This window comes from Gracilinanus agilis, chromosome 6, assembly GCF_016433145.1.
Source record: "Gracilinanus agilis isolate LMUSP501 chromosome 6, AgileGrace, whole genome shotgun sequence".
NCBI classification, from domain to species: Eukaryota; Metazoa; Chordata; class Mammalia; order Didelphimorphia; family Didelphidae; genus Gracilinanus; species Gracilinanus agilis.
The window spans coordinates 205850822-205866179 of NC_058135.1; the positions used below are offsets into that span (position 1 = coordinate 205850822).

The window sequence follows — 15358 nt, forward strand, 5'->3', positions numbered from 1 at the left end:
AAGTATCTCATGTATTTTTTTTTATAGCATTGTGAAAAGGTATCCTCTTCAAAGGAACTGAAGCACATTCATACAAAAAGTGACCCAAGTAAACCTGCTCGTAGACTTTCTGAGTCATTACATTCAGCTGAGGAAAACAAAAGTGAATCTAAAATGGAAAAGGAACAGAAAAGACGGACTTCTACCTCTTTTCCAATGGAAGGAGCCCAGCAAGACACAGATACAAAAGATCCCAAAAGACACTTGGAAAAATTAGAGATAAATGTTGAAGAAATTCAGAAGCAGAAAAGTACACTTAAAATTGAAAAGCATCTTAAGAAAGATGATTCTGAAACACAGCATTTAAAAATTTTACCCAAGAAAGAAGTGAAATCAAACAGAGAAAAGGCCGAAAAGGAGAAAACTCTGTCAGAAGACAAATTGCCTGCAAAGCATAAATATAAAGGAGACATTGTACATAAAACAAGTGATGAGATTGAACTTCATACTTCTGAGAAAGTCTTGAAAGGAGATGAGAACTTTCAAAAGCAAAGTCAGCAACCAAAGATTTCTTCTGATGATAAATCTGACAAAAAAAGTAAACATAAGAATGAACGGAAAATATCAGTATTTAGCAAAGACGGAAAAACAGTTTCTGAGTATACTATAAAAACTGATGAAACTGTACGTAAAGAAAATAGCAAAAAAGATAGACATATTTCAGCAGAAAAAACTAAATCAGAACACAAGTCAAGAAGGTCAAGTGATTCGAAAATTCAGAGAGACTCCCAAAATTCCAAACAGCACAATTATACATCTCAGAAAAAAAATGAAAATTATTCAGAAGATAAGTGCGATATGGAATCAACTAATTCAGATAGTAATTTAAAAACAGAGGACATTGTTCACAAGGAACGAAAAAGAACAAAGAGCTTAGTTGAAGATAAATTTTTATTAAAATCTAAATCAAAAAGTCATAACAAGCTGTCAAAAGCAAATGAAACAGAATTGCAAGAAAATGTCACTAAACAAGCTATTCCAAAGCCTGACAAAGAAAAAATCTTAGAAGAAAGTGACAGCGATAAACAACGAAAACCCAAAAGTGATGATAAAGTTTTAGAGGAAACTGGTATTGAATCCGAACTTGAAAGTACCTCCTCATCTACACATGGCACACTGAAAGATTCTAGTCACAGAATTAAATTGCCATTGGGAGAAAAAGCGTTGACAAAAGAAAAACATAAGAATGATAAAGATTTGAGTTCTAGGCTTGAGAGGAAATTATCAGAAGGGCACAAGAGTAGGAGCTCAAAACATGCTAGCAAGGAAATTAAAAGGAAGGAAGAAAACAAAGAAGAAAAGGAGGGTAAAGAAATTGAAAATAATCATGAAAAAGCTAAAGGCAGTAGTTTAGTCCTGGAAAAGAAATTAAGTAGAAGGCTATGTGAAAACCGAAGAGGAAGTTTATCATCACAGGAATCAACCAAAGGAGAGGAAAAATTATCAACAGACAATATTTCCTCTCTTCAGAAACTGAGAAAGAGTAGTGATAACCTATTAATTCTTGGGCAAGAACCAATGGAAGTTGACCCAGAGCAAACTTTTGTAAGTGTTCTTGAAGTCTCTAAAACCCAAGACAAAAACAGTATTAGCTCAGAGCAAGAAATTGGATCTGAAAACATAAAACTTGAAACTCCATCCCCAGTTCCAAGTGATGAGTTAAGAACTATTGCAAGTAATCTGAAATCAGTAGATTCAGCCTTTAAATCTGAACATCAGTCAACTGCTGTCAGTAACTCCGAAGTGAATACTGAACATGAAAACATCCTTGCTAAGAAAATTAATGTCCTGGATCTTATACCCAAGCAAAATTCTGAAGAGAGAGAATCCATTCAGCAAGATACTCAACAAGAGGGTATAGACCCTGAAATCAGTTGTGAGATTCTGGAGAATGTCCAGTCAGAAAACACTGACACTCTAGAGAATTTAACAGCCATTACTAAACCCAGTGAGGAAAGTGTTACTCCATTACTCAGTTCTTCTACTGAAGAAGAACCAACCCTTAAACATTCCATAAACACAGATTCTTTACAATGCTTAGTTTCTACAGCTGATGTACCTGAAAAAGATTCTCATTTAGATAGAAGTTCTTTATCTGAGGAAAAAGTTGTTTTGGAATGTGAAACCATAAACACTTCATACACAGGCCACTGTACTGTGTTAGGGACAAGTTTGAATACGAAGGAACCTGAAACCACAAAGTTGAGTAGCAGCAACATGGAACATGGTGCCACTTCTTTCACAAGTCAACCATCAAGAGAAAACAGTGCTGCCAATGAAAACATTAAAGAAAGTGATTCAGCAGCTACATTAGATAGTGAACAAGAAAAAGAGAAATGCACAGTATCTCAAGATAATTTGAAAACTGGCATTATTTTTAATGAGGATGTTAACACAACAGAATTTGTTTTGACACAAGGAACTGATAAAAATGATGGCATATTTCTGGACACTAGTTTAGAACAGGATATGAATGCTATTGAAGATGTTGGTAAGGAAGAAGAATGTGATGTAGCTTTTGTAATAGAGCCTAATATAGAAAAAGATACTATAAGTGTTGAAGCTACAGAAAATGTAAACATAGACACTGTGAGTATGAGAAGTCTAGAAGAAGCTGCAAATGTAATAACTGATGTTGAAGGAAGGAATGAAAATAGTGAAGTAGGCACAAGTGCAGGAAGTAATGGATTCATTTCTCTACACCAAAGAAATGAAACATCTAACATCACTACAGTAGGGATTAGCAAAGTGGAAAAAATTGCTATTCCCACCAGTACTGAAGAGAAAGGTGAAACAATTACCATAGACTCTGTAAAGGCAGGTGATGCCACAGCAACTTCCACAGGTAGAGAAGAAAGTGAGGACACTGTCTTTTGTACAAGCATTGAGGCGGATGAAGGCTTTGTAACAGGTATATGCACTGCAAACCATCCTGTTCCTATTGGAGTAGAAGCAAATGAATGCACTGTTGTTGCAGCAGCTGAAGAAGGTGGTGGTGTCACTGAAGGACTTGCTGAAAGCGAAACCTTACTCACTAGTACCAAGGAAGGAGAAAGTGGAGAATGTACTGATGCAGAAGAAAGAGATAAAGACTCTGATGGAACTCATACAGTAAAAATGGAGACTAATGTAAATAGTGCTGAAACAGAAGAAAAAGATGATGCTGTTACAAGTGCTGGCTCTGATGAAAAATGTAATGGTTCCTCAAGCAGAAACTCAGGAATAGTTGAGGGTACTGTGACTTGTATAAGTGAGATAGAAAGTGATGGAGCTGTAACAAGTGCAGGCACAGAAGTAACAGAGGGTTCCTTAAGTAGTGAAGATGTAGATGATTTCCAGAGAAGTATGACCAGAACAGGTCCCCAAAAAGAAACTGAGGGTACTGTAACTTGTACAGGAGTGGAAGGAAGAAGTGATAACTTCATTATTTGTTCAGTGACTGATGCAGAGGCACAAGAAGAAAGCCTGGTTACTGGTGCTGGTGTAACAGTGGTAAATAATGATGCCACCACTGGTGTAAGTGCCAACCAAGAAAGTGAAGATTCTGTCAATGATGGTCCAGAAGGTGAAAGTGCAGTCACTAGCACAGGAATAACAGAAGAAGAAGGAGAGGGGGCAGCAAGTTGTACAGGATCTGAAGATAGCAGTGAAGGCTTTCCAATAAGCTCTGAATCAGAGGAAAATGGAGAGAGTACAATGGATAGTACAGTGGCCAAAGAAGTCACAAATATCACATTAATTGCTGTTGGTCCTTGTGATGATGAGGGCGTTGTGACCAGCACAGGTGCAAAAGAAGATGAGGATGAAGATGAGGGTGTTGTTACTAGTACAGGAAGAGGAAATGAAGTTGGGAACACTTTAACTTGCACAGGAATAGAGGAAGAGGGTGAAAGTGCATTTACTTGTCTGAGTGCTGAAGATAGTGAAAACTTGATACTCTGTACTGCTGTTGAGCATGTTGAAGCTGAGGCAGGCACAGCTGTCATAAATACAAATGAAAATGGTATTGACAGTATGACTAGTGCAGAGAAAGAAATGAAACATGGGATGATCTACTTTGGTGCAAAGGAGATTGTTGAAAGCAGTGTGACCAGTGCAGTTTCAGAAAAGCCTGAAATGGCACTAATTCCTATGGATACAGAAGAATGTGACGGTCCTATGACCAGTGCAGCTACAAATAATGATGAGAGTCAGTTAACTAGTGAAGAAAAAGATGAAGATGCAACAATTTCTACTGGTATAGTAGAAAGTGATGAGGTTCTAGTATCTGAAGCAGTCCCAGAATATGAAATTGAACATATTCTTCTAACAAGTGAAAAAGATGATGATCTTCTATGTACTGTGGACAGTGAAGATAACAAAAACCAGAGTATTTTTGTTGGTGATGAAAGCAAAAGCAAAGGTTTAATGATTTCTACCAGTACTTCAGATGAATATTGCATACCTCTACTAAGTACTGTTGCAGAAGGTAATGAAGGCCATTGTAGTACTGTAAGAATCAAAGAGAATGATGGGGTTGCTTTAGAACTTGAAGAATTTGAAGCACCTATGCCCAGTGCAGTTATAGAAGATCAAAGTCAGCTTCCTGCTGTTGGGAAAGCAGAAAAGGATGAGTGTGCTATGATTTCCACAAGCATCATAGAAGAGTTTGATGTACCAATGTCTAGTGCAACTATTGAAAATTATGAGGTTCAACATCCTGTTGCCACAACTGAAGAAAGAAATGAAAACATCATCTTTATAGCTGCTGAAGATTATGAAGCACCTATGTCCAGTGCAACCACAGAACTTGAAAGGCAGCTTGCCTCTACTAGCAAAGATGAAAAAGATGAATGTGCCCTAATTTCTACAAGTATAACAGAAGAATGTGAGGGTCCTGTTTCTAGTGAGGTTATTGAAAGGGAAAATGAGCATCCTGCCACAATAATAGAAGAAAAAGATGGGAGTGCTCTAATCTCTACCAGCTCAGGGGAAGATTGTGAGGGACCAGTGTCTAGTGCAGTCCCAGAGAACAACGATCATCCCCCTGCCAGTACAGTAGAAGAAATGAATGATACTTCCATCATCTCCACAAGCACAACTGAAGAATGTGAGGTAGTCATGACCAGCTCAGTCCTGCAGAATGAAAATAGACTTCTTAGCACAATCACCGAAGAAATAAATGATGCTGCCATCATTTCCACCAGCACAACTGAAGAATATATAGTGGTTGTGACAAGCCTAGACAAACATGAAATGATTCAACCCACTATATTAGGTGCTGAAGAAAATGAAAACTCTTTGGTAGCATCACCTGAAAAAGTAAGAGAATATGAGATCCCCATGCCAAGCATAGTTGCTGAAAATGATGACCCTCAAAGTCCTAAGCCAAACATAAAAGAAAAAGAGACTAATCCAGTGATGTTCATAAACTCCATAGAAGAATTTGGGGGTTCTTCAAATAATGAACTTACACATGAAGAAAAAAAGGATAGTTCTTCTAGCACTGTAAATATAGAAGATGAAAGTATTCATGAGGATGCTAGGGATATTGAAAATGGTGCTTCCACAAGCAACTCAATAAGTAATACCTCAACCATTGTTACAGAAACAGGTGAGGACTCATTGATGAATCAGAGCAAACACAAGAAAATGTCTGAAGATATGACTGAAGACTCCATAGGCAGTATTTGCTCTTCTGCAGCTATAGATGTTAGTGCTGACAAAGCTGAGGATGTGCCAGATGCCAAAGAAATAATAACAGAGCTTTCTGGTATTCCTTCTGAGAAAGTAAAGCACAGTGACTACTTGAAAACTGAAAACCCTGAGTGTATTAGTGACCTACTGTCAGAAATTATTATTTCCAAAGCCAGAATTCCTTCTTATGATGAACAAGTTCCTCCTTTAGCCCCTGAATGGGAAAACAACATAACTATAAATAGTAATCAAAATGCTGAACTAATTTTTGAAGCTATAGTAGAAAAAAATAGTGAACATGATATCATAAAGAACTCAATTAAGGTGGAAGAGAACTTTGGAATTAACATTTCTTCTGTAGAAGATGCACATGATACAGGTAAGAATGTATTTTTAGACTATAGGAAAGGTTTTGATGTTAGTAGTAGGCTCTAACTGTGATTTAGTAAGGCCTAAATAGTTGCCTTAGTAAATGGTGGTTAAATGACTCATCCAGGATCACAAAGTTCAAAAGTGTTAACCAGGATTCAAATCCATTTCTCACTGGCTCTTAAATCCAGCACTCCATCCAGTATGCCAGCTACCGTTTAGTATAGCTAGAAGAAATTTGCTGCAATTTTTATGATCACTTAGCTAAGGTAGATAGTGCTTTATCAAACAAGAGGAAGAAGGCCATTTTAAATCATCAGAACAACAAAGATTTAAGATGAGACCTAGTCTAATCTTCCACTAATAGACTGTAAATTTAAGTAAATTAATATCTAATTCTTCATTTCCTCTTATATAAGAAGATGGTTGCAAACTAAAAGACCTTTAAGACCCTTTGAAATATTTAACATTCTATGATTCTGTGTACTAACACTTGGTTAGTCACTTCACTTCACTGATTATTAGTTTCTTCATTTCTAAAATTGAGAACTTTTCACAGGGCTGTTGTGAGGGTCAAATTAGGTAACATCTGCACTTTGAAAACATTAGATTTAGGAGTATCAATTTATTATATACCTAGTTTCCAATATATAATGGAATAATTTTGTTCCATCAGTATTGGATGTCAAGCTATATAACAGTTTTCAACATCAAAATTTTCTTAATATCTCCTTCAGCACTCTTGTAGAGGCTTGTGACAGAAGTGGGCCTAAAAATTATGAAAGCAGTCCTATTTCTACAGTGGTAACTGTGGTTCTGAGCACTGTACTTGGAATCTAAAACACCTAGTTCAAGTTTCTAATTATTATTTTCTAACTATGTGACCTTGGGCAAATCGTTAGTCACTCTGTAAAATAGGTCTGACGCCTGGTGGGGCCGGATGGACATAGCAATAGTGATACTTTTAAAAAGAGGGACATTGAAACAATTCAAAGATGGCACGGGGGAAGCAAAGACAAATAAGACAGTTTTGAAATTGACATGGAATTTTCCACGCATTCTTTTTAAAACAAGCATTTCTTAATACAACTTTTTTTGTGTTCTGTATATAGAAATGTCTGGTGTAGATAGCAAAAGATAAATAAAATTTCTCTCTCTCTCTCTTTTTTTTTTTTTTTGACTGAGAAAAGACCATCATCAGATATGGTAGTTAGTAATTTTGGAAGGTGCCATTTTAACTGATTGCTGTTGGAAGCTAGGGTCAGGGTTATAGAGCATTTTTCATCTTTTTAAAAAGGCGGTAGGGAAGGAGCCAATAGAGAAGTTGAAAATTAGAGAAAGGAGATGATTGATGAAACTGTGCTGAAGGAGACTAAAAGAGATCACATCAAGGGGACATGTAGAGTAGCTGGATGGGAAATTTTAAGATGAAGAGAAGTAGAGATTCAATTTTCTTAGTAAAGTAAGAGAGGAGGTCCTCAGCTAAGAAGACAAAATACAAACTCCTGTTCAGTTTTTAAAGCACTTCACAGTATGTCTCCAGCCTACTTTGTTCACTCATTCTGGTCAGTTGACTTCCTTATACATGACAGTTTCTCTCCCATCTCCAGCCAGATGATATAATGAATAGAACACTGGACTGAGAGCCGGGAAGACTTAAGTTCAAATCTAGCCTCAGACACTATGTGACCCTGGGCAAGTTACCTCAGCTTCTTCATCTATAAAATGGGGATAATAATAAGTACCTACCTCCCAGGTTTCCTTTAAAGAGAAAATGATGTATTAGTAAAGTGTTTTGCAAACCTTAAAGTGCTATATAACTAGCTATTATACCTTTGCACAGGCTGTCTGCCAAGCCTGAAATGTTCTTTCCTTATCTACAACTCTTAGAACTTAAACTTGGTATCCTTCAAGGCTCAGTTTAATGCCACCTCCTTCAAGAGTGTTCGTGATTCCTCTAGTTGCTGGTTCTCCCTCCTGCCATGTTGCTGTTTCTGTATTTTTGTTATAAGTGGAGTTTATTCATCTATGAATATGTTTTGTCTTTCAAAATTAGGATGTGAGATACTTATTATACAGGGGCTGTCTCATTTTTGTTATTTGTATCCCCTTTACCTAGTATACTACATGGCACATATTAGGTTAATTTTCATTATAAGCCACAATTAATGCTGTTTGCTTACAAATGATTACAAAATCATTCCATGCTATAATTAAGGTGTAAATTAAAACCTCAGTAATTTATACCATTGAAAGCAAATATAGCCTGAATTATAGATTTCTTTTTAAAGAAATAACAACTTTATAAATTACAATTCCTATAAAGTAATACTGTTGCATATTAGAATTTCTTAGGCAACTTCCTTTAATGGATGGATATGGATGATTTGTAATTAACACAATGAATAAGTACCTCTGAAGTGCTAGAAGCAGTTTTCTTCAAAATACCTTTAACTACAATTTTGCCCTTTTGCCTTCTTAGGAAATCCTTACTGTACATAATTCAGAGTTTTGGGGCAGCTGGGTAGCACAATGGATAAAGAGTAAATCCCAGAGATGGGAGGTCCTGGCTTCAAATATGGCTTCCAACACTTCCTAGCTGTGTGTCCCTGGACAAGCCATTTAATCCTAATTGCCTATGCCCTCACCATTCTTCTGCCTTGGAACTGATTATTAGTATCAATTCTAAGACAGATGGTAAGAATTTAAAAAAATAATAATAATTCAGTGGTATACCTAATCCTAATCTTTATCTTAATTAGTAGGATATTAGTGAAAATTTCCTACATTTATGTAAAAATAATTTAGTTAGTTCCTTTTAATCATCCTGCATTTTCAGAAAAACTGGGTTTAATGGTAAGTTAATAAGTGAAAACAAATTTCTATTTTTATAATTGTTCATATGAACGTGAGAGGAAAAATGCTAAGTTAATTGTAGCTCCATCTTCACATAGACTATCTGGGAATTTCTGACCTTTGGAAATTATCTCCCCTTACGTAACTCCTATTAGTATTTCTCTGGATATAAAAAATATAGTAAAATTTTAGGTTTGGAAGGAACCTTTTAGATTATGTAGACTAAATCTACCATTTTACAGATAAGGAAATAGAGGCCAGCAAACACAGCCCTGAAATTGGCTATGGTTAGCTCCCATTTTCTGTGACCTAATATATTTAATAATGTCACCCTTATGCCAAGTACGATTTAGAAAAGAAATTCAGAGCATGTTAGCTTTAAATATATTTATAAGATGCATCATTATATAGTGAAAAGAACAGTGAAGCTGAAGTCTAGAAACCTAGATTCAAAATACCATCTCTTCCTATGAATAAGTATGTGACCTTGTACAAGTTATTTTAAGTCCCTAAGTTTTAGTCTTCATCTGTAAAAGTTATATTTACCTAGTACCACCAACTTCACAAAGATGTTGTGAAGAAAGCATTTTGTAAAGTATTACGTAAATATGATTAGTATTTTCACCCTAAGTTTTTCTTTTTAAATTCTTTGTATCAAAACAAAAGATAACTAAGCAAATTTGTATTTGCCTACTGACATAATTTCTCTGCTTTTATTTTCTTCACAAAATATTTCAAAATTAAATTCTTAAATTGGTTTAATATTTTCTATTTCATTAGGCAGTAGAGAGACTCTACCAAATGTTTTGGAAGGATTAGAACAGAAAACTAACTTGGAAACTGAGGTATGGCTGGGGATTCTATTATTCTGAATAATAATAGTGTAAACATTATTTTACCATATACCAAATTGGTCCAAATATAGATTATTCCCCTTAAAATAAAATATATTTGAAAGAGAAAAATTGTATATATTGAAGATAATTATATCAAGTTACCATAGTAACAAAATTTATGTTGTAAAATTGAATAATTGAGGGACATAGGAGCTTTGCATAGACTTAGAAGCCACCTTTGGAGGGCTAGAATGTCCTTACCCTTTGGCTCAGATTTCTCTAAAAGGCATAAAGCCCAAGGAGATAAGTAACAAAGAGGAAGGCTTCCTATATGCCAAAGTAATTATACCAGCATTTTTTGTGGTAGCAAAGAAACTGAAAACAAAAAAGATGCCTATTGATTGGGGAATGGCTAAACAAATTGTGGTATGTGAATGTAATGAAATACTACTACACTATTTTTTGACTACATATATGTATATAATAAACCTTGAGAAGGAAGGAAAGGCTTATATGTACTGATGCTCTTAGAGATAGGAAATAATCTACTAAATGTACAGACATAAAAATCTATGTGGACTTCAATATAAATGAAAAGAACAGACACCATAAAACATTTGGAAATGAATTTTACAAAATTACAAACAAGGATGATACCCCAGAAGAGATCAGAGAAGACCCCTCAATCCTTCAAAAGTTTTTGTAGAAGTAGGGAATTGGAGGCAGTGGACTGAGAACCAAGCCTAGAGATGGTAGGTCATAGGTTCAAATACTCAGACACTTCCTAGCTGTGTGACCCTGGGCAAGTCACTTAACTCCCATTACCTAGCCCTTACCACTCTTCTTCCTTGGAACCAATACACTATACTGATTCTAAGAGAGAAGGTAAAGGTTATGTTAAAAAAAAAAGAAGAAGAAGAAGTAGGAAATTGGTGCATATTATCACTTTTGCTGATTTTTAAATTTTTCTCTTTTTCTTTCAAAAAATTTATTTTATAAAGCAGCTTTTGGGCAAGGATAAAGGATAGGAGGAAAAATCTAGGTGATAAAAAAACTATCAGTATTAAATGTTGTTTAATTTTGGTTTTGGTTTTTTTTAAGCTACTCCTAGTTAGAGATAAGAGCAAGAGAATTTTTGGATCTACCCCATTGGCAGGTGCCACTAATAATGTCTCTTACATAGAAGATAGTGTGATATAGAAGAAAGAGCTCTATATATTACAGTTAGCCCCTGCCTCACACCAAATAACAGAAGGCTATGAGCAAGGCAGACAAAAGCAAGTTAGAATATGATTATAGGCCTCACTCTAAACTATATTGTAGGAGTTTTATATAAGCCATATTTTTAGGGGAAAGTATAGTCTTTATTTGGACCGATAGGGTGGGTATATGCTTATGTTTAAATAGTACATAACATTTATCTTTGTTGTACTTAATATTTTTTTAAGTAGAAATCATCCTCTCTTCTATTGAAGTTACCTGTATCAGGAAGCTAAGCTCCCTTTCAGATAATAAAATGCAGCCTAATAATTCAGCTTTCTCAAAAATGACAATTCCTCAAACCTAGTTAGAGTACCATGCCAATGATGGGCACTTAGTTGATTTTTAAATTTGTTTTCATTTCTGCACAAGGCCATCCTACACTTGTTAGGGAGTTACTACTCTAAGGCTTAAGCAGAAATCCTATGTTCTTTTTTGGATGAAGCATGGGAAAACAAGGTGAGCAGTTTCTTTCAGAATTAAACGTAAAATCTCTTCTGGTTTTCAAATCAATATTATTACCTTTTTTAAAAAATCTGTGTATGTTAAAATAATGAACAAAATATTTGTTATAAATCATTTTCTGATACTTCATTGTTTACTGCAGTTAAGCTGAACTTCTGTTTGGGCATTATTTTGCTTTTTATTCAATTTGGACCTCTAGACTGCTGTGCCTTCAGAAGAGGAGAAAAATCAGTCTATTTCAAAAGAACCAGAAGGCTTTGATGGAGAAGGAGGAAATGGAATAGGTAAATCTCATTGTGATAATTATTATTTTGTTCTATTTTATTTTGCCCCTTTTCATACAGACTTACTCATGGCAGATGAAACTTAAAAGAGCCAAAAAGTATGTATACTAAATTATTTCTTCTATTCTCAACTTTTGAAATTAGTTCAAGGAGAATTACTAAATGATTTGCCTTCAAAACCTTGTGTTCTTTCAAAAAAGTGTTGGGTAAATCTACTATTTGGATTTGATATCTCGATGTCATGGCTGAAAGGAGTATTTACTTTTCTTTCACAAAACCTTCAGCCTAGCCTAAAACAGGGGTCAGCATTCTATACCTTAAGGCCAAGTGATCCACTTGACTATTTTGAGGGGAGATGAGCTAATTATATCTTATAATAAAAACCTTACTTTAAAAATGTAAAACCCATTTTTACCTCATTTTATATTTGCTAATCTTCCTTTTAAAAGTAATACCTCAAAATAGGACAGATTATGCAAATAGTATCCAAAATCAAAACTCTTGAGAACATTCTATGGACATCCCTTGGTGAAGGATCACATCATGGGGGAAAGGGATGTGACACTCTGATTTAGAAAATGAGTCAAATTTTTTGGCCCTCCCTTCATACAAGAGAAGAAGTCTGAATTTTTTTTTCCTTTTTCTTTTATGGAATGTTTACAGTACCTTATTTAGATTAAATATTTGATCATAGGCTTTATCGTTTCTAAGATTTTTGTGTTATTTGCTGGCCTTTGTGTGTTATCTTCTGCAAAACTCCCCCCAAAATCCCATTTAATTGTACCTTCCCCAAAATGGGGAAAGTCACAATGTGGAAGAAATGCCTGTATTTATGTTCACTGTATGGAAAAGACTTAATTATTGATTGCTTGATATATTGATTGCTATTAACATTGCCATGCTTATGGTTAGTAATCTGGGGATGAGATGGGAAGGGTACTGCAAATGATAGAAGTAAGTAGTTATCAAAAACTGCTTAGGTCAGAGTTTTAGTATTTTTTTTTTTTGGTTTTGTTTTGTTTTGTTTTGTTTTTAAACCCTTGTACTTCGGTGTATTGTCTCATAGGTGGAAGATAGGTAAGGGTGAGCAATGGGGGTCAAGTGACTTGCCCAGGGTCACACAGCTGGGAAGTGGCTGAGGCCAGATTTGAACCTAGGACCTCCTGTCTCTAGGCCTGACTCTCACTCCACTGAGCTACACAGCTGCCCATTAGTATTTTTTTTGACGTTATTTTCCAAATTGAGAAAACAGCAGGATTTAACGAGGAGATAAAAACTAGCCATCTTTTAACAGTCTTTTAATGGTAATAGCTGGTAAATATCCAGTGATTTCATCATTGTTGAGAAATTGCAGTGAAAAGATTTCCTCTACCAATGCAAATGGGCAACTATTCTGCAAATTAAAGTTAGCAGAGGCAAATGAGCACTGGGGGGTGGGTGTTAACATCGCTTGTATAATAATCATCCCATCAATATGCATTAAAGGGAAGACTTAACCCAGAACTTCCTGACTGCTAAAATCTCAAGCCAAGTTACAAAGAGTTATGTGAAGGTGAGAAAATAACTCTAGTTTAGTTTGTTCTTTTCTTTCATTGTTTCATGAGAAATGTTCATTATACCAAGTTAAAGTTGTTCATTATACCAAATTTAAGTTGAGTTCTAATTCTACCATTGACATGGTTTGTGAACTTAAATCAGGTTTTAGTAGTTCAAACTCCATACTTGTAAAATGCTTATAATTTTTCTGAATGAGATTAATTACTTTGAATATTCTTTTACTCAGCCAGCTCTTCACTTTAGAATCATAGAATCTTGGCTTCGGAAAGAGATTTTGACACCACACATCCTAGGAAATCTTTCTAGAATAATATATACAGAGAGCAATATGAAATATAATTCATTGTCTCTAGATCTAATTCTTTAGCCTTTTTTTTCCTTTTTATAATGATTTCCTGTAATACTGATTACCCTTGATAAAATTATTTTAGTGAAAAATTGGAGAAACAGTAACTTCAACTTACTATAATTGTTTTAAATTCTTTTTAAATTGCCAGTTAGCATAGGGAAGGGTTCTCTAACACTTGACTAAGGAAAAGTTTCTGTATTAAAAATATTACTATTTAAGATTTGAATAAAAGTCTATTACATTAATAGAATTGTTACTGACATATATCAGTAAGTTCTCCAGTCATTTCATTACACTTAAGTACAGAGATTTGCAGCTTTAAAAGATTATTAGTGTGGAAAGGACAGCAGGATATAACATCATTCTTTTCAGCCACTTATAGAAGTGGAAATGCTATTAAAATATTATCTACTAGAGAAGAAAGCAATCTGCATGTATGGGAGGGATGCTTACATCCATGCAAAAGCACAATTTTAGATTAGATATCTAAGGTGTAACAGCAACAATAACAATGCATTCATTTTACCTACCTGTATAATAGTTTACAGGACACTAGGGATAAAATAATAGATAGTAATTTGTCCCAGAACAATTTCTGTCTGAACTCCATTTAAAAAAGGAGGCGGGGGCAGCTGGGTAGCTCAGTGGAGTGAGAGTCAGGCCTAGAGACAGGAGGTCCTAGGTTCAAACCCGGCCTCAGCCACTTCCCAGCTGTGTGACCCTGGGCAAGTCACTTGACCCCCATTGCCCACCCTTACCAATCTTCCACCTATGAGACAATACACCGAAGTACAAGGGTTTAAAAAAAGGGGGGGGGGGAGTAATCTTCAGGTTGTTTGCATTTTAAAGTTTTCATGGCAGTTTCATATATCCATATCTCATTTGATTCTCACAACAGCCATTGAACTAGATAGAACAGGTATTGCTATTTTTAAGTTTTTCTTTTTTAAAGTATATATTGAATTTAGTTATTTATTCTGATTTTGCAGATTAAAAAAACTGAAGCTTAGAAAAATTAAATGAGGTGCTGAAAGTCAGATATATACATTAAAGCATAGACCAAGGACCCCATATCCAAATTCCAAATAGATGGGATAATTCAATAGATGACCCTAATTATAGTTAAATAACTACTTTGTGTTTTAATATTTCCTCTAACAGGAACTTTTTGAGTGCCCATACTCCAGGCCTGACATTGTACTAATAGCCATAGGGAATACAAGAGAAATAAAAGGCACAATGCCTTTAAGGAGTTTATCATATATTCCTTATTAATCATTATTATATTAATTTATATTATTGTGTTAGGGCATAAAGTACAATTATTGTTTATTAATGTGCATTACTGGAATTATTTGAGAAATATTTATTAAAAAAGAAACATCACATCATTAATATCAGTATGGTTATAATTATTAAAATTGAAAGGACTTTCTCTGCCAGTTACAAGCAGGAAGACAATTTTAGCATTAATAGATTCATTATAAAAATGGAACAAATTTTTAAATTTAGCAAAGAAACCAAAGATATTTTTATCAATAAATTATTTGTCCATAAATGACTTAGTAATAGTTTTAAATTATCAGAAGGGTATAGTAAAGAAAAGATTTTTTTTTAACTAAGCTTTGTTTTAGAACATTAAAATCAGATATATTTTGTCCACAAGT

The 15358-nt window shown here is 34.7% G+C and overlaps 1 protein-coding gene across 1 annotated transcript in view; it reads left to right on the forward strand.

Annotated features, from left to right (window-relative positions):
* The window catches only part of BOD1L1 (biorientation of chromosomes in cell division 1 like 1), a 77171-nt gene that overhangs the window by 28204 nt on the left and 33609 nt on the right, over positions 1-15358 (forward strand). Inside the window, exons 11-13 of the mRNA XM_044681207.1 lie at positions 28-6094; positions 9721-9785; positions 11701-11785. Coding sequence (XP_044537142.1) covers positions 28-6094; positions 9721-9785; positions 11701-11785 — 6217 coding nt within the window. The remainder of the gene's footprint in view (positions 1-27; positions 6095-9720; positions 9786-11700; positions 11786-15358) is intronic.